The following is a 27,625-nucleotide window of genomic DNA, read 5'->3' as shown; positions in this document are numbered from 1 at the left end:
AGCCGAAACGCCGAACGCGCATTTCAGAGGGTTCATTTTTAACCCATTACATCGTATACGCTCGAAACCTTGCCGGAGGTCGGCCAGATGAACTTCGCCGGTATTTGACTTGATCACGACATCGTCGATGTAGACCTCAAGGCAGTCAAGACCTCTGAACATTTTGTTCATAGCCCTCTGGTATGTTGCCCCCGCGTTTTTTAAGCCGAAAGGCATCACTACCCATTCGTACGCTCCGATCGGCCCGGGGCATCTAAAAGCCGTTTTGGAGATGTCCTCCTTGCTGATTGGAACTTGGTTGTATCCAGAGTGTGCATCGAGGAAACTGAGTATCGTGTGTCCTGCTGCCCTGTCTATCAGCATATCGGCCACAGGCATCGGGTATTCGTCCTTAGGTGTAGCCAGGTTGAGGTTCCGAAAATCTACGCATACTCGTAGCTTCCCGTTTTTCTTCATCAGTGGTACGATGTTAGAGAGCCATTCGGTGTACTGGGCTTCCCGAATAAACTTGGCATCTTCCAGCCGCTTAATCTCATCCTGTATGAGAGTATCCACTTCCCTGGACATTCGCCGGGGAGGTTGCCGAAATGGCCGAAACCCACTCTTTAATGGAAGTTTATGTTCGGCGATATCAGGATCAAGGCCCGGCATTTCTTCGTACGACCAGGCAAAACAGTCGCGGAACTCAATGAGTAGGGCGATCAGTTGTTCTCTGAATCCCTCGTCCAGTCCTGCGTCTCTGTCCCCAGATTGATCTCGAGGAGGTCGTCCTGTACTTGGGCGGGGTCGTCTTCTAACTTCCCGGTTGCCAATCGTATGTCTCCGATCCGCAGCGATCCTGTTGGGTCCTGATCCTGGTCCTCATAGATGCATTCAGCCGATGTAATATCATACAGCGAGGTTAACTGTCTAATTTTCTCCCTCAATTCTTTATGTCGTGCTATCATTTTGAATCTTTAAGGATGGTGGATCGGCCTTTGCCCCCGAGGGTCACTGATACCGGCCGATCCGAGTTAACAAGCAAGCGAGGAACGCTCGTCTCTCCTTTCGAACTAAGGGATTGTATGTTGCGCACCTCTTCGTCGTATAAACGTGCTTCGAGTACGTTATGGTCCTCGCCGAAGGGGTTGGGATCACCCTGCACAACTTCGGCCTCGCCGTCATCTCGCCATATGAAGAGCATTTGATGCATAGTCGACGGTATACACATGTTGGAGTGTATCCAATCGCGGCCGAGCAAAATATTGTAGTTGCTCCGGGAATTGACTACGAAGAATCCTTCTTCGGTTTCTACTCACCCTACCTTAATTCTGAGGGTAATGTACCCCTCGGCCGGCGTTTTGCCCCCTGCGAAGTCAGTCATGTAAACATCGGTCGGGTCAAGCTGATCCCGCGTTATGCCCAGTTTTTTGAGCATTTTCGCCGGTAGTATGTTGACGCCAGCCCCGTTATCGATGAGGACTCTGTTAATCGACACCCCGTTCAAATCGGCCTTGATGTACAGTGGCCGAATGTGCCTAGTCATCCTTGTTGGAGGTTTGCTAAGGGATACTACCGCGGTATCATCGGCGCTATCTCCTTCCGGTACGATTACATCGCCTTGCAACGTTGCCTTCTGCCCCGGTTTATTTCTGTATGAGTTGGGGAGCGTGACCACTTTTACTCCGTATTCGTCCCTTACCACCGGGACCCAGACTTTCAACACGCCCTTCTTGTGCGAGACGACGACCTCGCGGTCTTTAGGCAATCTTGCTTTAAGCTGACCATCGTGGTGCGATACAAGTACGTCCTTGTAGGACGATCGGCCGCTAGAATCTTCGTCGTCTTTGTGAACTGCCGTAGCGGACTCATTGGCCGCTTGTTTTTCGCTCTTTGGCATCCACACCTTCCTTACCTTGGCATTTCGCCTATCAGGTGATTTGGCATCCGCATCGGCCTGGTTCCTTGCCCCCAGTCTCTCGGCTATTGGCCTATTTCCGTGCTGCTCTCTGGGAGCCGATTCTGTCCCGTGATTCGCCCGTGACTCTTGTCGCAGCCTTTGCATTCGCCTCTTCTGAGTTTTCGTCATACGAGGGGTCTCCTCCGTTGGCCGAAATATCCTTTTGAATACATTAGTGGCAGGCCTCCGCTGTGGCTCATGCCTCTGCCACTGTTCTGTGGGCGATCTTGGCTTAAAGGTCTTGGGATGCTTCCTCGTGTTCTCGCCTCCTTTGACCTTAAAACACGTACTGCATGAGGGGCAAGTCATATCTGCCGTGGGCGAGCTGTATCGCTTCCTCTTCTGTTGCTGAGGTCGCCCTTTTTCTCCTCGCCACTTTGATCCGTCGGTCTCTACTCTAGGCTTGGGCCTTCTAGGGTTCCACTTGCTTTGTATCTGCCCTTGCTCTAGGTAGCTATCAAAGTGGGGCCGAACGGTGTTAATGGACACGCATTTTACATTGGCCTCTTTCTTCGTTGGGAAGAGAAGTTTTCCTTCGTTAATTGCCTTCTGGATCACGTTTCTGAAATTTACGCAATTGTTCGTACTGTGCCTCCAGGAATTGTGGTACTTGCAATAATCTTTACCGACCAGCTCCTCCGATGGTGGAATTGTATGACCTTCGCATAAGGCGATCTGTCCATCCTTCAATAAGGCATCGAATATGTCGTCGGCTTTAGTCAGATCGAACGAATACTCCTTTTGTACCACCGCAGTTTTATTTCTCTTAACAAAGCCAGGCTTTCGCAAGGCCGAACACTCCAAGGGTTTCGTTCCCAAAAATTCGGCCATGTTGACTTCATCTTCGGAACCACTATCCTCGCTATCGAACACCACGGCCACGTCAAGCTGGTCTTTGTAATAGGTCCCTTTAGATGCGCCTCTCCTCTGTTCTTTCTCCTGGAGGAGTCTTTCGTAGCTCGTCACCCTGTTCGTTAGCTCGAACAAGTCACGAAACCTGTGGCCCTCGAAGTGTTCCCTCATGGCGAAACTCATCCCTCTTACCACCATAGGTACGCAATCGGCCTCTGACATTTTGGTGGAGCACCTAGTCCTGAGATTTCTAAATCGGCCGATATACTTCTCTGCCGATTCGCTTGGTAGCTGCGAGATTCGGGCGAGGTCGGCCAGGGTGACATCAGGTGGTGCCCTGTAAAACTCTTCATGGAAGAGGATTTCGAGGTCCTTCCATGTGTCAACCGAATTGGGCGACAATCTAGAGTACCACGTAAACGCCATTTTTGTCAAAGAGCTGGCGAAAAGCCGGAGCTTCCAGAAATCGTGAGCGGCTGCTTCGCCGCATTGGGCTGAAAAACGGGCGACATGTTCAACCGTAGATTGGCCCTTCTCTTCGCCTGAAAACAGACTAAACTCCGGCACTTTATACCCTCTTGGGAAAGGATATAACTTGTCAATCCAGTCCGGATACGGTTTCATGTACGATGGGCGAGGCATGGGTCGCAGGTCCACTCCGAGCCTTTCTAGCATGTCCACGAGTTGCCCTTGATTGTATATATTTGGATCGCCTCCCTCGGAGTACGATCGTTCGCCCGTGTTGGGCTCCTGGGTGTTGGCCCCAGTAGCTCCCCCTTGTGGTCTAGCTTCGCCTTGTGGGTTGGACGAGCTTGCCCCCGGGTGATCGGCCCTTCCTGAGAACTCGGCCTCGTTCCTCGTTAAGAGCTTAACGGAACCATATGTATACCCCATCTTGCTGGGTTGTTGTTCGGCCGAACCACCTGGTTGACCAACACGGCTCGGTGTTTGGTTCTGTTCGGCCCTCCTGTATCCCTGATCGGCCGTGGATTGCCCAGAAAATAATCGCCCTAGGTTTTCCATTGCCTTGTTGAGGCCGTCTAAGTTCCCTTGGATCTGCCTTTGGACCGACGTTTGGTCGGCCATGATGTTCCTCATTACTTCGGACATCTGATGCATAGCACCGTCGAACATCTGTTTGTTCTCCTGCGCTATCTCGCCCCTCATGGCTGAGAAATCGGCCTGTGATAAAGAAGGGCGAGAGGGAGGAAGCTGGCGTGAGTAGTCTATCATGTCATCGGTCGCGTCGTCGACCTTGTCCTTAGGTAGGTTTCCCTCGGTATCCGTTGTATTCGGCACCTTGCTTGATTGGTTCACCTGTTTGTCTTTGGCCATGGTTTCTGATCTATCCGAATCTGATTCGTCTACTATGTCACCTTCCTTCCGTTGTTGTCGGCGTATGGACCGAGCGTGCCTGGAATCGTCCTTAAAGTCCGTTTTTGTGCTAACCATAAACTGCTCCCCAGTGGAGTCGCCAAAAGATGTTCGCCTGGAAATATTCCGGACTCGAATCTTTGAATTTATAATCGGGATCGGTTTGAGGTTTGATACTTTAACGAACCTATGCAGATATTCACAGGGCTTGTTTGGTTAAAGACACTTAACCACGTGATTTAAGAAGTAATAATCTGGGAGTTAAGAACTCAGGCGAGATTAATACCGAAAACTACTCCTAAATTAAAACAATCCGGAGACTGCGAGATAAAAAGCACTGGGTTTGGTTTTTGATTGATTGATTTGTTGATACAAAAACAATGAAGCTCTGAGCTATTTATAACTCCTCATAATCAAGATTCCTAATTTAACTAGGACTAAGACTCTTAAAAGAAAACCACTCCTAATGAGCTACAAACTCCTAATAAACAGAAAAGGCAATAATAATAAAAAAAACTTTCTTTCGGGCCTGACCCCTTTGTAAGCCCATTTGCAACTCCTGACTCAGCACCCTTTTGGGCCGGTGTAAACAGTAACATTATGATGATGTAAACGCGTTGATATGAATATATTAGGCTTAATATATTTCTTGATCTTTCATTTGTATTCATTCACTTATTAAACTCTTAATTTGTCAGTTTAATTTATCTCATATTTCAATTTACAAATTTTGCTTGTTTAACCTTTGAAAAAGTGAGGGATGCACATGATGTGGCGAACAAAAAAAATGATTGATTTAATTTAAATATCATAATTAACTCTTTAAGTAAATTATTATCTCTTATAATGTAGATAAATTTTTCGATACAACTATGGTTGGTGATTTCCAACGACGTTTAAGTTCAAATGCTGGTCGACCTAAGGATTTCGAAATAGAATGTCCTCGCTTTTTACTTTTTTATCGTTAATGTTAAAAAATTTCAATATAATATGCCCGGATTAAGTCTTCTAATTCCATTTATGGTGTTAGATTTTCCAGAAAAATGAATGTAGATATTTGAAATACCAAATCAGCTTTTAAAATCTACTTTTTTTCTCCAAATTTTAAAATCTAACAACCAAACGAAAAATTAATTTTTTTACGATGTCGATGACGTGTTTGACTTGAATCGTGATATTCAATGTTATAAACAGTCAATTCTCTTTTAATTATTGTAGTAAAATTAATTTTTTCATTTTAAAGATTTGATTGGATTTGATGAAAATCCTAAACTATAAATGTCATTGGTTTTCATTTTTAAGAGAAAATGATGAACTTTAAATGGAACTCTTTGAATTTTTTGACTTTGATACAATATTTTTACAATTTTATTATTAGGTTATGCATCTTTAGATATAAAATTTATACCTAAATTTTAGTGATGTTAGAGCATCTCTGTTGCATATGCTATAATTTGTATTATTTTTAGATAATTTAAAATAGGCTTAATCACCAAAAAAAGCTCCACCTTTTATCCCCTTTTCAGTTGCACCCTGACGTTGCAATTTTGTCAGTTGCACCCTAATTCGCACCTTTGAGTTTCAATTCCACCCTCAAAATCAAATTGGACTCTTTTTCACTCGAAAAAAATTCATAAAAACCCTTATAAAGTACTCATTTGAACTCTTTTCCACACAAAAAGTTAAAAATGGATGACTTATTTTAATTTTTTCCAAATGGAGAAAAGATCAATTTAGTAGTTGAGGGTGGAATTGAAAACCAAAGGTGCGAATTAGAGTGCAACTGACAAAATTGCAACGTCAGGGTGCATTTGAAAAGGAGTTTAAAGGTTGGGGTTTTTTGGGTGATTAAGCCTTTAAAATAAAACAAACATGATTTTATAATCAAATTTTTTAAAAATTACATTCAAATGTAAATTACCTAATCCACTATAGTAAAAAAAGAAAAAAAACTATAGTCTTGAGTTGAAAAATGTCCTAATAATTTGGTTCCTTCCTCGATCTTTCCCTTCAATTTTACACGCCAATTTTCTCATAACACTATTCTTATTTTAAAATCTCAACTTCGCCATTGCCCTTCACATTGACTTCTCAACTCTCACACTGTGACACAGTCTTCTTCTTTACTCTCCGGTCAATATAAATTATGACATAAAATAAAGAATTTTTATTAACCCTTCTAAGTCTTTGATTTAAGCTTAATTTATCCCCCTTCACCAATTCATCATGACCAATTCTTGATCCAAACAATCCTTATTTCCTGCTCAATTTTTCAAAATTTCCAGTTTCCAATTTCATATCTTGTTTTTAAGGCATACCCAGATAGAAAAAACAGCAAAAAATGGAGTCTAACGATGAATCATCTCACGTTAAAGTAGTTATAATCTCATTCCCACCACCAAATAACCCATCTTTAGGCAAAACCATCACTGCTTTTACACTCACTAACACTGATCATCACCATCTTTTCCCCCACCAAGATCAAGTCTTTGAAGCCCCAGTTGAATCCCCATCAATCCCACCACAAAACCCACAAATTCAATCCTCATTTTCACCTCTCTTTTTCACTACACCAATCAAGCTTTTTTTGTTCTTGGCTATTTCTTTTTTTGCTGTTATTGCCTTTAGGTCCCTGTTGTTTTCAAGTACCCTTCAAGAATTAAAGTCTTCTGAATCTGATAATGATGAAAAGACTCAAACTTTTATCTTTCCGTTGTATCATAAATTTGGTATTGGTGAGGTGGCTCAGAGGGATGTTGAGCATAAATTGGTTAGGTTTGTTAATAAGGAGAATTTGGTGGGTTCAGTTGGGATTGTTAGTAAAAAACATAAGCTGGGTTCTTTAAATGGTGCTTCTTTGGTGGATTCTTCAACTGTTTTTCCTGTTAGAGGCAGTGTTTATCCTGATGGGTATGTGTGTTCAATTTAAATTTGTCTATTTGATTTTGGATTTGTAGCAATTGGTTGAGACAGATGGAAGATTTGAATTTTAGGTAGGGGAAGTTGCAATCTTTTAAAGGACTATAAAAAGTTCGTTTTGTTGGTTGGAATGGACCCATTATAGCTTTACATTTAAAAAGAATTGTCTGATAAACAAGGAAATACTTTAACAATCACTTTTATGTAGGCTTTTTTGGTAGTGATCTTTAAAAAGCCACTAACAGCAATATAAAATTTGATGATCATTATAATTTATATTTCATTATGGTATCTGTTATTGGAATTCAATTTTATCTAATGTCCAGTGCTTTTGCTGAAAGAACTTGAAATTACTGAGTAAGACACTATTGTAGTATTTAGCCACTAACCAGAGCTTGTTTCCATAAAAGATAGTTTCATGCATAAAATTAAGGAAGATGAGTGCTTAGTTTTGTGTCATCTCAGCTGGTTGAGATTTCAATTGTCAACTTTTAAATTTGAGGTTAAATCCTAGAAAGGAGCTTTATAAATTATTTATTGAATTTTTTTACAGTGGATACATATTGGAAAGTCCACCGTTGTGGTTTACTTGTTTGACATGTAAAATTATTAAACATAGATAACTCGATTAACACATGATTTAGCATGATATATTAGTGTTGAATGTGCATACGAGACTTTGAAACTTGCAACATTTATTGCTTCGTTCTTCTGTGTTTGGGATGTTGTTATCCATTGTATGCTTTTTTCAAAGTCTACTGGTTGAAACTTGGAGTCTTTCTAGGATTGTTAAGGGATTGGACCAGAGAGTAATAACAGTGTGTCTAGTTTAAATTCAGTAGTCTTCTATTTTTCATTTTTCATGAAATTTATGGAAAGTAATCAATTGAATGTGTGATGATATTAAAGCGACTATAACAAGGGGGTTGAAGAATTTTAGTTGGATGGTTCACTGTAGAAAAGATTATTCTCTTGCCCAACTTTGGGATTACTTTCCTGTTTATCTGTTATTCCAGCATCTGTCCCTCGCTCTCTAAATTGCACATTTTCAATGATTTCAATCTCGCTCTCTCTTTTTTGCAGAGTATATTTCACATACATACTTGTTGGGACCCCTCCAAGACCTTACTATCTTGATATCGACACTGCAAGTGACTTAACATGGATTCAATGTGATGCTCCATGCACCAGCTGTGCCAAGGTAACACCTAGCTGTTATTTACTGGTCCTTGAGCTTACGGGTTACTCCCTCCGTTTTGAAATACTTGTCGCTTTAGCCATTTTCACATAAACTAAAAGCAATAAATATGTCTAAATTTATATGTACTTTTACTAAATTAGCCCTTCTTGAAACTTGTTAACATTAATTACTATAACTCTTTATTTGTATTTTTGTAGTCTTTCAATGAATAAATGAAGGATATATGTGGAAAAATAGTAATAAATGTTTTCTTGGTATTCTAAAGTGACAAGTATTATAAACAAATTATTTTCTCTAAAGCGACAACTATTTCAAAATGGAGGGAGTAAAAGATTGAACTCATTTGTTTTTTGTTGTACATGTATATTTCGTACCTTGCATATATCTATATGGGTAAAAATGCATGTAATAATACACGTTCGAGAAAATATACTGCTGCTTTCTCCTGCCTAGTTCTACATCATCGACAATTATTTGTAGTCATACGTTTTAATTATGATGTAACGTTGAATTTAGAAGGTTTATCGAAGTTATAAAAAAACAAGATTTTGACCTCTTCTGTATGGTTGGTGTAGGGAGCCAATGCTTTGTACAAACCAAGAAGAGACAATATTGTAACGCCAAAGGACTCACTATGTATGGAACTTCAAAGAAATCAGAACTCGGGATATTGTGCAACATGCCAACAATGTGATTATGAGATTGAATATGCAGATCAGAGCTCGTCAATGGGAGTTCTTGCACGGGATGAACTTCACCTAACGATGGCAAATGGATCTTCGACCAAATTAAAATTGAATTTTGGGTATATCCTCATTACTGACCAAGGAGTCAATTCCCATATGTTATGTCTGTTTAATTTGATATCGAAGTGTTGATGTGTTTCACTTTTGTCTGGAAGGTGCGCATATGATCAGCAAGGCTCACTCTTAAACACTCTGGCGAAAACAGATGGGATCCTTGGATTAAGCAAAGCTAAAGTTAGTTTACCTTCTCAGTTGGCAAGCAAAGGAATTATTAAGAATGTCTTGGGTCATTGCCTCACCAATGATGTTGATGGTGGTGGGTATATGTTCTTAGGTGATGATTTTGTACCACGGTGGGGCATGGCATGGGTTCCCATGCTTGACAGTCCATCAATGTGAGTAATACCTGAATTTTTTTTTTTCGAGAAGTTATGATTTTATGGCATTTTAACAAGTAGAACATTATTAATAACTATAAGCCTACCCCATCTAATGTTGAGAAGAACTTGGTGAAAAATGGAAGTTACACACGAATAAAACAAGTAACACGAGAATGTACTTTACACTCCAAAAATCATGTTGTCATTACTAAAAACATTAAAGCTTAAGAAGAAAAAGATATCTGGATCTTTTTGGGTATAGATTTAGAATTTTTTTTTTGTTAAATATCTTCCTTTATAATCCTTCCTTCCCGTGTTTTCCCTTATATTTGTGTTTGATTTTGTAAACCGCCCAAGATTGTTATGCTTTTTTTTTGTGTTCTTCATTTTAATACTATTTTCTTTCCAGAGAATCATATCAGACACAGATTCTGAAGTTGAATTACGGAAGCAGCCCACTCAGTTTAGATGGTCAGGACAGAAGAGTCAGAAATATTGTGTTTGACAGTGGAAGTTCCTATACATACTTCACAAAGGAAGCATACTCTGAGTTGGTTGCTTCGGTAAGCAGTCTCATTACTGCTTTTATCACCAATTATTTCTTCCAGAAGACGCATTGCTGATTATACTGATTTCAATGCATTTATATAGCTCAAAGAGGTATCTGGCGATGCACTTATCCAAGATACATCTGATCCAACACTGCCCTTTTGTTGGCGTGCAAAATTCCCGATCAGGTATAGCAGAGAAACTATCAACTATTAGGAATAATTTTTTTCTCCAAGTATTTTGTTTTTAGCAAGATGCCAGTGACTCCTTAAAGTTCAAATTTGCTCATGGCCCGAGGAAAGATTACTTGCTAATGGAAACGGAAAATAGCAAAACAATATTTTTCAAAAGAATAAATTATAAATATGAAATTTGTGAGTTTCAAAAGTGTTACGAAAACGAAATGCCAAAAAGTAAGACTGGACAAGTTTTCTGTGCAACATAGCTTGCTAGCGTATTTCAAATGGCCAAATGGCTTAGTATGTAAGTTCTTAATCAGAAACCATTTGCATGCAGATCTGTTTCAGATGTGAAGCAGTACTTCAAGACTTTAACCCTTCAATTCGGAAGCAAATGGTGGATTATCTCCACCAAATATCACATTCCTCCAGAAGGCTATCTAATCATCAATGTAAGTACAGTTTACGTCTCGAGTTCCATGTTTAGAAGGAAGATGTTTGCGTAACGAGATGAATGTTCTGCAGAATAAAGGCAATGTCTGCTTGGGTATTCTTGACGGTAGCAATGTGCATGACGGATCGACGATTATACTTGGAGGTATGTTTGGTTTGTTAACTTGGAGTCTGCTAATCCATGGAGTCAGTTTTGACTTGAATAATGTGTAATGAATCTATATGTCCAATATATGGGATTGCAGATATATCAATGAGGGGGCAATTGGTGATATATGACAATGTTAACAAGAAAATTGGATGGACTTCTTCAGATTGTGTGAAGCCCAATTCACTCGACAGCCTACCCTTCTTCGAGGGATAAGATAAGATAGCCTATTTTTGTAACTCTAACTCTAACTTATACATATTACCCCACCTTTGTAAATATTCTCCAGACAGAGCCTCATACTTCATTGTCAATACCATTTGTTAGTATCATTAATATAACCTAACTTCTATTATTATCAAAAGAAAACCTAACTTCTATTTTCTAACTTTTAATTATTGACACAAATTAAACTTGCCAATGAAAAATCATCAGCAGAAGTAAGAATGCAAGTCCCTCATTTATACATATTAATTTCAGATTAAATTATTGTTCTGAAGCGAAATGAAGCAAGTAGAATTTAACCGCGCTTGATTAGTGATATAGAGACTTGTTATTTTATAAAGTACAGCAAAAATGCAGAATTTTACATCTTTTTGCAATTTTTCGATGTAAATCTAATCAATTTTTTTTCTAATTAATTCAAATGTTCCAAAATTTAGTTGAATTTACAATTTAATTCCATAATTTAACAAAATCTATTTTTAAAAATTAACTTTTAATCATAAAAAAATCTAAATATGAATTAATATTTCAGTGGTTAAAATAAAAAATAAATAATTTAAAACTAAATATGACAAGATAAATCAAATAAAGCTAATAAATAAACATTGTGTCAAGATGAGAAATTAAAAAATTAAATTGATTGACAAAAATAGCTAGAATTATAAAAAAATATTAATATTAGAACATTATAACTAAAGTAAAGCTTTGGTTAAAAATACAACCTCTAAAGGTTTAAATTTATGTTGCTATTAGGCCTACTTATTTAAATATGAATCAAAATTCAAAACAATGAATTACTATTGCATAACTATCCTGTTTGTTACTTATTTCACGAACCAAAGATAGTCTTAATAATCATTCGGGCGTAGCAAGCAGCTCCTTTCAGGTGTCTCAATCTATTGTTGGCTCTCTTATTTTTTTCATGAAAGAATAATACAAGGAAAATCAACTTTGTAAGATTCAACAAGAATATATGCAAATAGCAAAACATGACACATACATGCGATAAAAATAAAAACTATCTTGCATAACAAGAAATCGTTCAGGAGGAAGAAAATTAGGAACTTCTGTAGGGTATTACAGGTATCAGTAAAATGATTTAACTGAATAAAAGCGGGGGGAAAACAGCGAAGGAAAAGAATTCCTAATTACAATAGAGAATGAATCTAACTAGACATCATAACCTGATCACTTGATTGTAGTGCTTGGGTAGCAAAAAATCTAACATCAACATCTGGGTCCTCGCTTAGCTCAACCAGACATGGTCGAATTGTCTTCTCCACCACCTGCATCGTTCAATCATTAGTTCCACACCAAATCCCTAAGGACAGCAAATAAATCTGCGGATGCTATTTCGAATTCCTACTTTAAAAATTCTAGCCGATAAATCCGGTCACCAAGTTGAATCATGCTCCTAATTTGTTTCATAGTGCCATACAGAATGAGTTTTTTTGGAAAACATTGTATGAAAGTTATTCAATAAGTGACAGTTGATATTTGACATATAACTTGGGAAGATAAAATTTGACACTAACTAAACCACTTTTGGAAAATACTGATCAAAACTATTCACGGTTTATTTTTCGTGTATAACTTGCTGCAAAATAGAATTTTCATTTGTTTCAAACGTATTAAGTTAGAAAAACTCGCTTTCAGTTACACTTCTCAGTGCCTTGATTGCATGATTAAAATCAGAAGAACTGAAGAGCACATTGGTTCCAGGGACAGGCGTTAAATAAATTGAGAAAAGTACTCACAGATTGATCAACTATGGGAATAAGTGACTGCAACACCTTAGCCACATTGAATTTGATGTTGGGTACCCTGTAAAATTCAAGTCTTAGCTCCACAACACAGCAAAAGACAGGCGGCTCACAATCAAGATCTGAAGTCGAGCTACTTACCTATCTTTTGAAGCGGTGACTACAACAGGAAGAAGTGTGGAACAAGTAATTTCTGATCCCATAACAGGGGCGAGCAGCGAAACTGCATGCAGAATGGTCATTCGATACAGATAATGTGGGTTGTTGATCATGTCCAATACCTAAAAATAGCTCACCAAGTAAGTAAGAAGAATCGGCAATTAAATTATTTAACACGTGTTGGAGCCAAGTAGTTAAGACAAATCAACACTTAAATTTTATACATGTTGGAGCCAAGTTGCTTAGACAAAGAAACAATTAAATTTTATAGATGGTAGCTGATAGAAACTCCATGTAGCCAAACACTTCTTTGGGTACCTGAGGAGCATGAAATGAACCAAGCTGATATGACTTTTCAAATGTCAACCTCAGTTGGTCTATTTCCTGCCATACTTGAACTCCGTTTGAGCCATTATATTTTATTTGGCTCATTTAGTTTTGCCCCACAGACATTCCTTCTACAGGAATCCCAAATCCAATCAACCAAAATGGAAATGGCATCCACATATAAGCTGAACTACTTGAATGGCAATGGGACACTATTATCTTTTCCCCCCAGATTAATCAAAAGCCAAAACATTTTAGTACAGTTGAACAAACCTGAGGAACTATGTGCTGCATTGCCCAATCTGGCCCGAATTCTTCTGCAAGGCGCTTCACATTGTTAGCAGCTGCATCGCGAATTGAGTAAACCTACAAAAAAGCCAACATAATTAGCTATGCACCAAAAACAGCACAGATGCTAACTCTGAGCTTTGCAAAACATTGCTTTATAAAGCTGACAGGAGCTTCTCAAACAGCCAGTAACATTGCTTTAGGGGAAGGGGTTGATAGTGAGAAGTCATGAAGCTTCACAAACCTTATCTTTCAACCATTGCATGCACAAAGCACCAAGCTTATCATCAAAAAATCCTACACCCAATTGGCTAGCCAATAAAGGTATGTATTCTATTATTGCAAGTCGGACCCTCCAGTGTCTATCCTCTGCAAGCTCTACAATTGCTGGCAACAGGGACTGGGATAACAAATCAATACCAATCACCTGCATTAAAGTTCATGTGTCAGCACTGTAACTTAAGCAGTGCTATCAGTCTAATGAGTGATAACATAAAAAAGTTACCAGTTTTAGCATTAAATTTAATTGTTTTAGCATTAAATTTAATTGCAGTTCTAGCATTAAATTTCTTTTATCACATGGTGTGTCTCTTAATTAAGCCTCTAAACCTCCTATGAGTAAAGAAATTTGAGAAATACATGAGAAATAAATCAGAATACATGGCTAATAAAAGTATATAAAATCAAAATTAAGGTAGATTTGCATAACTAGTCATCCAGAGATTTCATACACAAATTTAATAATCTCGGTTAATATAGTTCTAATGTCTAAACATACTCTTTAAAGAAACCTGCATATCTTCTGAATAATAACTATTTCGTGAATACTTTCCCCCGTGCAAAATCAAATTTCAGCTTATGCTTTGACATAAATCCATTGGCTTAACGCTTCAATCCAAGAGCCATATATAAGAAATTAAGAATATTTTAAATTAAAATAGTATATTAACAGTCTCATGTTCCCTGTATCTACATGTTAACTAAAATTTCAAGAAAGAAATGCAAAATAGAAGTGTTCCAACAAATAATTTATTTACTGTCACGAAACATATACAAGGAGTGAAATCTATTACATTTCTTATTTATGTTCGTAAACAACCAGAATATTGTTGGGATCCAAGTCAAAAAATATGCAGCTGCATTCATAACAAACCAATTTAAAAATTTGAACAAACCTGATTGACTTGATCAAGCTTGCTAATAATATTCAGGCGGACGTCAGGAAATTCATCTTTCAAAAGAGAGAGAAAAATGGGCAGTAGCTGCTCTATTGTTGCATCCTACAAACCATCAACAGTGTGTCACATGCAAGGAAAGAATAAAAGAACATTCTCTTCAAGGAAGGAGCCACTTTGATTGCAATACATGGTGGCAACAAAGGTTATGGAAGTTAATCAAAAGATGCATAAACATGAGTTTTGTCTCAACCAGGATAAATATTATATTATAGCCAAGAAAAGAAAGTAAAAATATCATCAGACATGCTTAGTGCGGTGGCAACATACAGAAATGCACAGATTTTGAAACAATACCGCGCAATGATGAATAGAATCAGATTTTAAGATCTCAATAGAAAATCATGAAAATGAAGCTAACACAAGACTATCAACTGGCACAAACACATAATAATAAGTAATAACAATACCATCCTGAAAAGATCCCATGTCCATAAGCATTTATGCCAAGAAAGTAAAAGAGTACGTAAAATGAAAGCAGTAAAATGTAGACAACCATTTACAAGAAAATATAACTTCTGTTTTGTAATACATTAGAGCTAAACAAACTCAGAAAATATTAGTTAAATTCAGAATAAAGCAGTTGCCTGCAAAAAGATTCACCTTACATATTTCATGGTATGAGACAGACGTACTTTATTTGTGGAAGGGCATTGATAGATGCAATTATGATTTCCTTTGACAAATGACAATTTAATTCTGAAGGCGATGTGTTACCTTCCCCAAAACTGGTGCCATTCCCATTATAACAGAAGCCAAAGCTGAACGGACATGTTGAGACGAATCTGTAGACAATTCCTACAATAGGCAAACTATAAGGTTAAGTATCAATTAGAGATGTGAGGCCTGATTTGTACCAAAATTGGATCTCAACTGCTGTAGTTATACATAAAACTTGCCTAAAATAGGACTACCATTTCATGAGCATAAGTAATTAACTACCTTCACGCAAGGAAGAATCCGCTGAATTGCTAGTTCTGGATTCAAGATTCGGCAAAACTTAGTCACTTTACCGGCAGCTGCTATACGTACTTCAGCTTCATTATCACAAAGTAGTCGAACATATGCGGGAACAAGATCCGACCTAAAATATACCATCAATGCAGCATATTAGAATCCAAGCAACAAGCCCTTTGACAATCATACAAGATCAATAAAACCTTGTAGGAAACCATAAACTACCAATGACGTTCCTTAACAGTTACACACATAAAACAGCTAATACACAGCGAAAAATTTATAACCTGGTAGGCTCAGGACCAACAGCTTCACATAGCTCATATAATTGGTTTGCAACCATGTAACGGACACGCCAAGACTTGTCCTGGTCAAATGAAATTTTGCAACATGCATTATGGTCAAATTAAAGCTTTGCAATTTATCATTCTAGGAATTATAAATAAGAAAAGAAAGAAACTTCAATTTAAATACTATACATCTAGGAGGAACAAATCTAAACACTTTTTCTAAACCAATAGAAGCACCCAGATTGCCTTAAATTTAACCAGACAAAAGAAACATGCCAAAATCGAAAAATGAAGCATTAAATGAAAAAGCATATACACTTCTAGAACATGTGATACCTGAGAGAAATTGACAATGACAGGGAGAATATGTGCTACGCAATCTTGGGGTTCCAACAGCTTTCCAAGTGCTGCACAGCCCTCAACAGCCAATAATCGAACGGAATCTTGATCTGAAATAAACAAAAATATAAGAATTGTTTATACTTTCACCGTATGATCAAGAAAAACTTAGATATGCTTAACAGAAGGCTAAAATAGCTGAAATTGTGCCCATAAAAGATACAAATTTCTGGTACTGTGCAGAGCAAATTTAGTACAGCCTTGAAAGCATAAGGACCCTCTACTATCCAAAAAGAAAGGAATGCAACTTAAGACAATTATATGGAAGTAAACAAGCATAAAATTAACAACCGTAAGGTAAAAAAAGTTTATAGATACAATCAAACACAAAGGGGAAGTGGTTACTGCATGCTAACCACTAACAAAAAGTAGATATTCTCAATATACAAGGACAAGTAAAACTAAATTTCTTTAAGAAAATGTTTTCAATGAAATGCTCACAAAACAAAAGTTCAACATCTTTCTCAGGATAATATGGGAATTGAATGAAGGGAGCTATCCAAATCCTGCAAAAGGGTTTGCAATGAAGAAAAGACGGGAATTTCTGGTACTGCGCAGAGCAAATTTAGTACACCCTTGAAAGAGTGAGGTCCCTGTACTATCCAAAAAGAAAGGAATGCAACTTAAAAGACTGGAGAAGAATTCTGGAATATCCATAGCATCTAATGCAACTTGTCCTTTTCTAATTCAAACTACATGCCCATCGGTTAACAATGATAAGTATAAAATAATATAACTGTATGTGGATATGTATTGTAGAGTCATTGTAAGTTATCAAGAGAAAGATAGGTAGCATCTGCGTATTAAATACCATCTTGTGTCAAATCCTCAAATATGGACATGATGTCAGCCTTCAAATGGGCAGGCTCAACAGTTGCAGCAAATTTTCCTAGGTTTGTTGCAGCAGATCTCCGAACCATAGGCATGTCATCTTGGCATAGTTGACTGTATATTGTGCGTAGTTCAGATTTTACTGTCTCAGGAGCACTTGGATATGCAATATGAAACAGGCCGCATGACGAAACTCTAGCAGTAAACCATTCACCAGCAGCCAGTCTCTGTATTTCAGAAATCATAAGTCAATGTGCAGAGAACAAGACTGAAAACCCTCAAGCATGAACCATGAGAACTGAGGAAAATAAAGTGTCATTTCAATACCTTCACCAGCGGTATAAAATACTCGACCAAGTCCTGCTCCCTCATCTGCGCCCCAATTCTGCACAAGGACTCCACTGCTTTGTCCCTCACACAAGTTTCCTCAACAGTACACAAAGTCTCCAACGGCGGAAGCAAAACATTGGCATGTTCCACACCGCCAACATAAGGAATAAATACCCCTAACTCTTCCGCCATTGCAAGAAGCACTTCATCATCATCGTCATTATTCTCACTTAAGAAAGGAATCAACTCCTTCCGCGTCCTCTCCTCCCCAAGCGCACGCGCAATAGTAGAAAGCCTTCTAATCGAATTTAAACGGAGCTGAATGTCCTCATTTTTTAGCTCATCAATAAGCACAGCAATCGGGTACAAAGGCTCGTCGATTGTCGCCATATTAGCTTTCGCAACTAGAAAAACACAAAAATAAAGTTCTTAAGCAGATGAATTAACACTAAATATTTACACAAAAATTAATTCTAAATACTAAATTCATAATGCCTATGGTTCGGATATATAATTCATAATTTGGACAAACTAAAATGAATAATCTGGATAACTAACTTAGTATTTCTTGTAAAGTAATTAAGAAATAAATTATCAGTAATCACAAACGAACACCTCAATTAAAAAGATCATGAAAACAATTAATAATAATGATTACAATAACCCAAAAAGAAAGAAAGAAAATAAGACCTAAAAGATGAAAAATTGGGGAAGATCTGAAATTGAATTAGAAAAGAAGTTAAAGATTTGGTATTGCGGAGTTGGAATGAGTTGGGGTAGTACCTTGAAGAAATGTAGAGAGAGATCTGCAAGGAAATTTACACTTGTTCTTCTTCTTCTTCTTGTTCTTGTAGATACAGAGATCCAAAGTTTTTTTTATTTTTTAACTAAGAAATGTGTTTTTTATTAATGTTTTTGTTTGTAAGTATGTTTTTTTACCTGAGATACGGACTTCTTCATTTCTAATTTTAGCGTTTGGGATTTACTGATATTTTTTCAGTGATTTTTATATAACTTACCACAAAAAAAAAGAAATTAGAGCAACGGTATTTATTTAGTTATTTACAATCCAAACTATATATAATTTTTTTATTAACATTCTAATTATTTTTGTTCAATTCGATGTTGGCCATTTTTTTTTAGAATTGATATTGGTCAATTATATCAAGAGTTTTAAATTAAAAAATAATCAATTTTAAACTTTTTTTTAATATAATCATATAACTAATTTTTTAAAAACTAATAGCTTAATAAATACTTATATCTAGATTTTTTTATTTATGCTTTTAGTATTAAAAAATTTCAATATTAAAAAAATATTTAAAAAGGTTAAGAAAATAATAACATGAATATATATATATATATATATACATATATAAATTAAATTTATTGAAATTAATTTTTATGAATTAGAATATTAAAAATGAGGCTATTAATCAACTATGACATCTGAGTTTAGCCTCCTATCACAAAACCTCTTAAGGAAAAAAAAGGTCACTAAACCTTCTAAATTTTGCTTGTTGGGCCAATAAACCCCTTCTATTCCGAAAATGACCAAAATACCCTAAAACCTATTAAAAATCAAAGCAACTCAATTTAATCAAATCTAATGTCACTCGCCCAATCTCGTTGAAGAACAGACCCAAATGAATTTGTCCTTCAAAGACGACGGTGGCGGAGGTTTTGGAGGTGGCGGAGGTTTTCGGCTGCGGTAGACGCCGGTTAGAGGGTTGGGTAGGTGGTTTTGGATTTCATCGACTTTGCTTTAATTGGATCGATTAGTGGTTTATGTTTCATTTGGTTGGCTGGGTGATCTTAGTTTTGGTTTAATTGAGTTGGTTTGATTTTTTTTATAGATTCTAGGGATGTTTTGGTCATCTTTTTAGGTAAAAAAGGTTTACAGGCTCAATTAGCAAAATTTAGGCGATTTAGTCACATTTTTTAGGGGATTTTGTTATAGGGGGCTAATTTAAGTGACATAGTTGATTATTAGTCTAAAAGTGAATAAAAAAACTAAAATATTAATGAAAGATCGTATCATTTTATTTTCAAATATAAGGAAAAAGAGTGCGAGTATCATTCAAATTTTATAGAGATAATGGAAGAGATATTTAATTTAAAAATTAAGTTAAAAAATGAATGTAATTTTTAATTTTTACTATCACTAATAACCACTTACCACTGGTCACTATTAGATCACCTTCAACCATCATCGACCATTGGAGTCTAGTGGTAGATCAATCACAAATATGTATGAGTTTTTTGTCGATATTATTTATTATATTCATCTCAAATTAATAATTTATTTGTATTTTTTAGGTAAATTTTGGATTTATTTAAAAATTATCAAATCATAGCTACTCAAATATAAATAAGATAATTTTATATAATTTTCACATGATTAGAGATATCCAAAAATAATTAAATAATTTTATATGTTATTTTAAGTAGGATATTTTTATTTAATAAATCAAAATTTTAAAACAAATATCTTTATGATTTGAGTTAAAACTATTAATCATATTGATTAACTATACTGATAAGTAAAGTAGTAGTAAGTATATATTAATTAAATTCGTTATAATTATACTAGTATATTTTTAAATTATAGTAATAAATATTAAATTAGTTAGAATTTTTGTCGGATTAGAAAATATCTTATGAGTTGTATTAATTTAGGCTGATAGTCTTAAAAATTACCGACCTTTATTTGTTTTCAATTGCAACCCAAAATTATAAATTAATCAGTTTTATCCTATTTTATATTTTTAACTTTCAATATATAGCACCTGAAAATTTGATGAACTCTTTTCATTTGGATAACATTGAAAATAAACTCTTCATATTTATCAAATATGCTAAATATTCTTTAATATTATAAATTGAACAAAGGATCACTTTACCCCCTGAACTTGGCACAAAGTATCAAAAACGTCAAAATTAGCAAATTGGGATCACTTTTACCCTAAACTATCAAATTTGGTACAAATACCCCCCTCTCCACTCTCACTTAAAAGAGTGAGATACACTCTCCGGTTTTGTTAGTGGTTTCATTTTACCAAGGTAGTTTTTGCTAGAAAAAATTCAAAATAGTCCTAATTTTTTTAAAACATTTTAAATTAATACCTAATAATTAAAAAAAACAATTTAGTCTCTCTAGTTAAAAACTTAAAATAACAAATTAACCCTTTAAATTATACATATATAACAAATTAACCCCTAACTTTTTATAATTTAATAAAAAAAAATTAAAGAACAGACCCACGGGTCTGTTCTTGACGACCTGTGGGTCTGTTCATCACTTCCATTAGGAAGTGAAGAAAATTTTCTTCACTTCCTAATGGAAGTTATGAACAGATCCAGATGGGTCTGTTCAGATCCGCTCCTCGAGAATCTGCTCCTCGAGGAGCAAATTTCTGAGGAGCTGTTGCTCCTCTGAGAAGAGGAGCAGCAGCTCCTGTTCTCCGGCGAGGAGGCTCGCCGGAATAAAAAAAATAAAAAAAGAAAAGTTGAAAAAGGTTTAACTAGATCCCTAAATTAATTAGAATTTAATTGTGATTAATTAGTGTTTAAGTATAATTAATTATAGTAAATTAGGATTAATTAGAACTCCACTCTCCAATTAAGATGCCACGTCAGCGTAGGGGGGGTTTTTGACTCGGTTTTGCCAAGTTCAGGGTAAAAGTGATCCGGTTTTACCAATTTGGACGTTTTTGATACTTTGTGCCAAGTTTAGGGGGTAAAGTGATCCTTCGTTCATTATAAATTATACAAAACACCATCTTCTCCACAAATTCAAAAAAAATTATCAAAAAAACAATTTAAATTATTTTATATAAATTAATTAAAAATATCTCCAACTTCGTACCACCTTCCTCGGACCCCCCCCACTGCCCGTCCGTCCTTAGATCCACCGCCGTCCTCCATGGGAGAACGAGCAAGAAGATCTGCTCGTTCTCCATGATGGGAGGACGAGCAGTAGATCTGTTTAGAGCAAATCTGCTCGTCCTCCAAGAAGATCCGCTCGTCCTTTATAGGAGGACGAGTGAGGACGAGCAGATCTGTCATTCTCCCATGGAGGACGAGCAAAGTCTGCTTGTCCTCTATCTCGTCTTCCATGAAAGACGAGCGACGGTGGGTGTGACAGGTCTGATGAAGGCGGTGGTGAATCCAGAGTCGGAGACACATGTCGGTTCTTAATTAATTTATTTATTTATAAAATTATTAAATATCTCCAACTCTGCGCCGCCTCCCTCAGACCCGCTACTGTCTGTCCGCCCTCGGACCCTCTGCCGTCCTCCCAGGACGAGCAAGAAGGTATGCTCATTCTCCATGGGAGGACAAGCAATATATCTGTTTGGAGCAAATCTGCTTGTCCTCCAAGCAGATCCGCTCGTCCTCCATGGGAGGACGAGGGAGGACGAGAAGATCTGTTGTTCTCCCATGGAGGACGAGCAAACTCTGCTCGTCCTCTATCTCGTCTTCGATGGAAGACGAGCGACAATGGGTATGGCAGCTCCGACAAAGACGGTGGTGAATTCATAGTCGGAGGCGTTGACACATGTCTGTTTTTGATTTACTAATTTTTATATAAATTTATTAATTTAATTAAGTCTATATCTAATTAAATATTTATTTAAGATCTATTTGAATTTGTTCAAGTAAAAAAAAGATATAACCTTTAAATTTAGTTGTTTTGAATATTTTCATCCTTATAGTAATAAAATCGTTCAATTTCTTCAATTTAGGGTAAAATTGACGAAATTACAAAGTCGGGGTGTAATTGAAAACAAATTCAAAAGTTAGTAGTTTTTCGTTCTACTAGCCTTAAATTTATTATATTAAAATTTACTATATTCAGATTATTATAAGTTATATTAATATTTTTTTATTGGATAGGAAAATATCTAATGAGTTGGATTAAATTTAGTATAATTATATTATTTTGTTTTATTTGTAATCAATATTAAATTAGTTACATAGTAATCATTATATAGTATTGTTTAATCACCTAATTCAATTTAGAAAGTTAGAGTTTTAATTGAATCAAAAAAGAAGTTAGAAATTTAACTGGATTAGGAATATCTTATGAGTTGAATTAGGATGATTAATTTAATAATAAATTTTACATATTAATGATTAAATAGCATTGTTTAATCATCTAATTCAATTTAGAAAATTAGAATTAGAATTGAATTAGGAAAGAAGTTAGGGTTTTAATTGAATTAGAAACAAAATTGGAGTTAAATTAGAATAATTAACTTAATAATAATTTTACATATTAATTATTAAATAATATTGCTTATTCACCTAATTCAGTTTAAAAAATTAAATTTAACTGATTAGGAAAAAAAGTTAAGAGTCCCAATTGAATTAAAATAATTAAGTTAATAATAAATTTTGCATGCTTTACGCTATTTTTAAATTTTGGGTTGGAGTTGCTCTAATAGCAACGGTTTTTCTACGGGGAGATTACGAGTTAGATAGCACACTTAGAAGCTTGAATATACAGGAATTATAGCTGCACAAAACATCTTGACAAATTAAAAGAAAGGTAAATTCTGTCTTATTTACAAAACATTTTTAGTTAAAAATTTTGCCCTGAAATCCATGTATAAGGTCCTGAGCTTGTATCAAGTAATCTCACTATCCAGTTACACTAAAAATTCATGAACTGCCAAATGCCTGCAACTCCATAGTCAGAAAAATCTATTGAGCATCTTCGGTTATCATTTTGGCACCCGAGAGCAAGAGGGTGAATTTGTTCCGGTAACTCCACCTGTCAGCAGCAAAACTGAAAATTTATTGTGTATCAGAATATATAAGATATAAATTATATCAGTAAGATATCTCTTTTTTAGAGATTTCGGCACTTTGAGATTGTTATTCCTATGGACCCTTGCACTAATTCCAGAACTTTAAGGTTCTACGCAATCTGGTCCAGAAACTGATAGGCGCTGCAATTGGCAGCTCCTCCGGTTCTTTAAAGTTTGCCTTCTCGCTTAATTCTTCAAATGCATCGACAAGATTTTGCAGCCTTGCAACAAATTCAATCAATTGTGATGTAAATGTAGCGAGACTCAATGCACTTGCACTTTCGTATGTTTTTGATTCTTCCACTTGGGGCAATGTTTCAGAAAACGAATAACGAGCAGGCCAAGAGATCTGCTTAGTTGACATGGCTTCGGAGCGAGGAACTGGAGGCAAGTAGGACCTTAAGTCGGTGGTATGCGTATGGCCATCCCCCCAACTTTTCGGTATAGTTAATGATCTGAGATCGAGCACAGCTTCACTACGGGATTTGTGGTGCAAGACTTTAGATACATCATCTTCCAAGTTAATAAATTCCTGCGGCTCTCCCGAATCCTTTCCCGGATGTCCGATTTCCCAGCATTCTGCGTTGACAAGAAGATATGATTTTTTATCCACCTTGGTTTGCAGTTCTTCTGCTGCCTCGTGCACCTCATAAAGAATATCTCCTAACCCGAGTTTCTCCATCTTTTTAACTTTGTTCCCAAGTTCACGTAACACTTTAGCGCCTTCAGCTCCAACCCTTTGCAGCTCTGGACGAAAGACTTGTCTTTTCTCAGCAGGAGCCTAACATTTAAACATCAACAATACAGAAGTTACACACTTCTGATGCATCAGAGAACATAATCCTATATTCTTTGGTAAAATATGAACAGATAGGCCATTACATGAAACTAAAGTTTATAAAAATTTCAAATTTAATCATCCAAAATGTTAATCTGTTAAGTGAATCTCCAACCATGGCGTTATTATCTCTAACATACTCCGCATATAAATGCTCATTGGGTTTGAAGTACAGACAAGCACGGAATCAAATGAAGTTGTCAGGGACCAAACACCAGACTTTTTCATCGCAGTAACTATGCTACCGTGTCAAATAATCAATTAACCTAAAAATATAAATAATTAGATGAGACTCCAATTATGATTTAATTATCTCTAACACATATAATTATGCAATATGCATAGCATTGTGAAAAGACATAACATAAAATGAGCAGAAACGGCCATTAGGTAGAGCAAATAGAGGAACTGAATTAAAATCTATCTAGATAAACTAATAAGTTCATCAGATTTCAGGGAGAAACTTCCACAGATGAAGATCAAACTTGTTCTGATTTATCAAGGAACCATAACAGTCAGACAATGAAGATTTACAGTATCAACTTGGTTTACTGTTTACAGGCATGGGATATATTTTAATGAGGTAAAGTATTGACGGGTAGAAGTTTCATGTGTACAATTGAAATAGTACTTTTTAATTTTGATGACAAGAAAGGGCAATGACAATTTTGTCACACATGCTAAAATACTCTCAACGTAATCAAAATCAAACTCGAGATGGAAAACTTGTCTACCTGTATCTCTGACAGTATACATCCGTGCAGCGCCATGATCATGAATGCGCAATGCCTTAGAGAGCCACTTACTTTGACATAGTTTTTCCATGGGTATCCAAATGACTTATATCGACCGTGAGGTGGTTCCCAAATAGCAAAACTCATCTTCACAATGAAAGAAAAATAGAAAGAAGTTAATAAAGAGTAAAAAATAGATAACTGTACGCATTTTATTAATGCAGGATATTGCAATCAAGAATACCAGTGCGTCCTCTTGGCTTGTAGACTCGACGGCGGCTCTGTAGCCACGATAAAGTGGGTCATCAGAAGCTTGGTAAGTAAGAATTTTAGAAGGGATTCTCTCATATTCAACACAATTCAGGTATCCATTAACACAACCTGAATACAAGGTAATACAAGTTAATCAAGCTTGAAACTAGGCATTTCAAATGAACTTTAAAAGGATAAAAAGCAGCATCAATGCACAATAATAAACCAAGGAAAAAACGTGATAGCAAAATTAACCTTCCAAAGAAGTGGCCACGCTCATGAAATTTTTTACGACCAAATCGTGCAAGTCCTCACCAGCCCAGATAGGATAAATGAGTACATTAACTGCCAATGAAACACCGGCACCCAGTGCAATAAGTAGAAATCGGGTTATAGCTGTATGAATAAATTCCCTGGTCCTATACCCCGATACCATGACCATACAATACGTCAACAAGAAAACTCGGAATCCGTATTCATAAGGTTTCATTGTCGGATAGAGCTTCGCATAAGATGCACAAAAACCTAGCAACCACAGAGCAAATCAAGAAACGCGAAAGTTAGAATGGTTAATGTGGCAAGAAAATGGTACTTGCTAATTTAAAGTGATTGTTGCAAACCCGCACCTATGGAGAAGATACTAACAACAATGAAAACTTCTTCCCACTCCCCAGCTAATTTACCCAATTCCGCCATTCCCAGAGCAAGACCGCCTGCTGATAACGTCCCAAGCCCACGATTAAATCCTTTGCTTAACGTTGCTCCTGAAAAGTAGACAATCAAACTTGAGCAAAGCAAAAAAAGAACATTGATCAATCAATACACCTTCATTACAACCTACACACTAGAACATATATATAGTTAAGGTAAGACCGATTTAGCTACAATCACAAGTTCAAGTGCAACGACACTACTAAATCAAGCGCGTAAAATTTACTAAAACCCCATATAAATTTGATCAATGTTCTGCACTAACAACTCCTTCCGTTACACACAAATTACGTTATGTTTGGTTCATGTAATACGTGCGGAATGGAAATAGCTACGAATTTCGTCGAAGATTTATCACCCAAAATCAATTCAAACACGACCAGAAACAAACACAAACAGAACCCAGTTTAACCTAGTCCTTATTTTGTCTTTATTCATTTGACCACAAAAAAAGAACCATCAACATAAAATAAACCAAACAAATGTAAACTCAAAATCAAAGAGGTAAGAACTTTATTACCAATACTAAATTCAAACACAACAACAACGGTAAGAACAGCCCAAACAGAGTAGCGACTGAGGTCCTTATTAAACGGCTCTTTCAAGAAAATCAGCAATGAAATAAGCATCAAAGCCAGCCCCATTTTAGCAGAGAATACAATTTTTCTCGGGTCGTTTCGACCCATCTCATAAGCCTCAACGGCAACATACTGAACATTCCTCACAAATCCAATAAGCTTATCACAGATAAATCTGTAACTGCAGCAATTTCTTGAGGATGATGGGTAGAATTGTTCGTCTTCAATGTTGGGAAATTGGAGCTCTGAGTACCCTTTTGTTGACAGTAATAATCTCTCTCGTTTTTCTGCTAAAGTGTAACGGAAAGATCCCATCTTCCCCGCCATGGCTGTAATTCTAAGCTCTCTGTAATAACAAAAAAAAATTAAAAACAAAACCCAGATGGTTTTTTTGTTGTGTTTTTGGTGATAAATCTGAATCTGAGACAAAATAAAGTAATAATAAAATAATCTGAAAATAATGATACTCAAATAATGATACTGGGAACAGTGGAAAGCGACTGGTGAAAGATCTGATTAGTTTGGGGTGCAACGGCAGCGTTTTGGACGGTGGATTTAAAGGTGGGAAGGGAGAGGGATGAGGTGGCAAGTGGTGGACAGATCGAACGGTTTGCGGTTAGACACGTAAGCTAATGGGGGGTGAGTTTGTCAGAGTTGGGGATTTGGTAAAGATTTGTGGTTTGTCCAATTGGGTGACTCTGGTGAAATATAAAGCATGAGATATTATGTTAATATTGCATCAGCATTAGTTTGCACGGGAAATTCTTTTGTGATTTTGTCAAACTGTTTTTTACTTATTGTTATCTCTATTTTCTGTTCAGGCTCTATCTAACTTAAAATTCTATTTTAACATAAAAATTAAGAAAATGGTCATTCATGTCCTTAATATTTGGTTTGAGGATCAAATAAATCCTCAATGTCCATAAAGGTTCAAATATGCATCCAACGTCTTAAAAAGTAAACAATCAGACCCTCCGTTTGATAACCAAACCCCTAACGTCTCATTTATGAGTCAAATGCATGGTTGCTCACTTTTTAAGACATTAAGGGCATATTTGAGCCTTTTTAGGTGTTAGAAGCTCACTTGACTTTATAGACAAACCTTAAAGACATAATTGATTTTTTTTTCTCTTAAAATTAACATAAAATAAC

The 27,625-nt window shown here is 36.3% G+C and overlaps 3 protein-coding genes across 3 annotated transcripts; 1 reads left to right on the top strand and 2 right to left on the bottom strand.

Moving 5' to 3' along the window:
* The first annotated feature begins 6,209 nt into the window (after positions 1–6,209).
* On the top strand, positions 6,210–11,095 carry LOC126653555 (aspartyl protease APCB1). The gene is made up of 9 exons (XM_050347470.2): positions 6,210–7,075; positions 8,168–8,285; positions 8,861–9,090; positions 9,187–9,426; positions 9,821–9,974; positions 10,063–10,148; positions 10,477–10,591; positions 10,665–10,737; positions 10,838–11,095. The coding sequence occupies exons 1-9, from the start codon at positions 6,507–6,509 to the stop codon at positions 10,954–10,956; spliced, it is 1,704 nt and encodes a 567-aa protein (XP_050203427.1). The 5' UTR covers positions 6,210–6,506; the 3' UTR covers positions 10,957–11,095.
* Positions 11,096–11,966: 871 nt separating this feature from the next.
* On the bottom strand, positions 11,967–18,467 carry LOC126687121 (serine/threonine-protein phosphatase 2A 65 kDa regulatory subunit A beta isoform-like). Its single transcript, XM_050381505.2, has 13 exons — positions 18,328–18,467; positions 17,542–17,948; positions 17,195–17,441; positions 16,321–16,433; positions 15,982–16,061; positions 15,680–15,821; positions 15,455–15,535; positions 14,678–14,782; positions 13,747–13,929; positions 13,488–13,580; positions 12,870–13,009; positions 12,723–12,789; positions 11,967–12,251 (listed from the first exon to the last, which is right to left on the bottom strand). The coding sequence occupies exons 2-13, from the start codon at positions 17,932–17,934 to the stop codon at positions 12,132–12,134; spliced, it is 1,764 nt and encodes a 587-aa protein (XP_050237462.1). The 5' UTR covers positions 17,935–17,948; positions 18,328–18,467; the 3' UTR covers positions 11,967–12,131.
* A 4,599-nt stretch (positions 18,468–23,066) lies between these two features.
* On the bottom strand, positions 23,067–27,079 carry LOC126688075 (aluminum-activated malate transporter 9-like). The gene is made up of 6 exons (XM_050382649.2): positions 26,416–27,079; positions 25,811–25,948; positions 25,440–25,709; positions 25,177–25,313; positions 24,933–25,079; positions 23,067–24,141 (listed from the first exon to the last, which is right to left on the bottom strand). Exons 1-6 carry the CDS (start codon positions 26,798–26,800, stop codon positions 23,449–23,451), a joined length of 1,770 nt encoding a protein of 589 aa, XP_050238606.1. The 5' UTR covers positions 26,801–27,079; the 3' UTR covers positions 23,067–23,448.
* Between the last annotated feature and the right edge of the window lie 546 nt (positions 27,080–27,625).

The sequence above is a fragment of the Mercurialis annua genome, linkage group LG6 (genome assembly GCF_937616625.2).
Source record: "Mercurialis annua linkage group LG6, ddMerAnnu1.2, whole genome shotgun sequence".
NCBI lineage: Eukaryota > Viridiplantae > Streptophyta > Magnoliopsida > Malpighiales > Euphorbiaceae > Mercurialis > Mercurialis annua.
This window is presented reverse-complemented; position numbering and strand designations above follow the sequence as displayed.

Excerpts from the sequence above, each read along its gene's own strand:
- LOC126653555 (XM_050347470.2), top strand. The coding sequence starts at position 6,507 with ATGGAGTCTAACGATGAATCATCTCACGTTAAAGTAGTTATAATCTCA. Across the intron at positions 7,076-8,167 it reads GGCAGTGTTTATCCTGATGG|AGTATATTTCACATACATAC; the intron begins GTATGTGTGTTC and ends TCTTTTTTGCAG. Across the intron at positions 10,738-10,837 it reads ATCGACGATTATACTTGGAG|ATATATCAATGAGGGGGCAA; the intron begins GTATGTTTGGTT and ends ATGGGATTGCAG.
- LOC126687121 (XM_050381505.2), bottom strand. The coding sequence starts at position 17,934 with ATGGCGACAATCGACGAGCCTTTGTACCCGATTGCTGTGCTTATTGAT. Across the intron at positions 16,062-16,320 it reads TCATTGTCAATTTCTCTCAG|GACAAGTCTTGGCGTGTCCG; the intron begins GTATCACATGTT and ends TCATTTGACCAG. Across the intron at positions 12,252-12,722 it reads TTCCCATAGTTGATCAATCT|GTGGTGGAGAAGACAATTCG; the intron begins GTGAGTACTTTT and ends TGAACGATGCAG.
- LOC126688075 (XM_050382649.2), bottom strand. The coding sequence starts at position 26,800 with ATGGCGGGGAAGATGGGATCTTTCCGTTACACTTTAGCAGAAAAACGA. Across the intron at positions 25,314-25,439 it reads CGTGGCCACTTCTTTGGAAG|GTTGTGTTAATGGATACCTG; the intron begins GTTAATTTTGCT and ends CCTTGTATTCAG. Across the intron at positions 24,142-24,932 it reads GTATACTGTCAGAGATACAG|GCTCCTGCTGAGAAAAGACA; the intron begins GTAGACAAGTTT and ends TTTAAATGTTAG.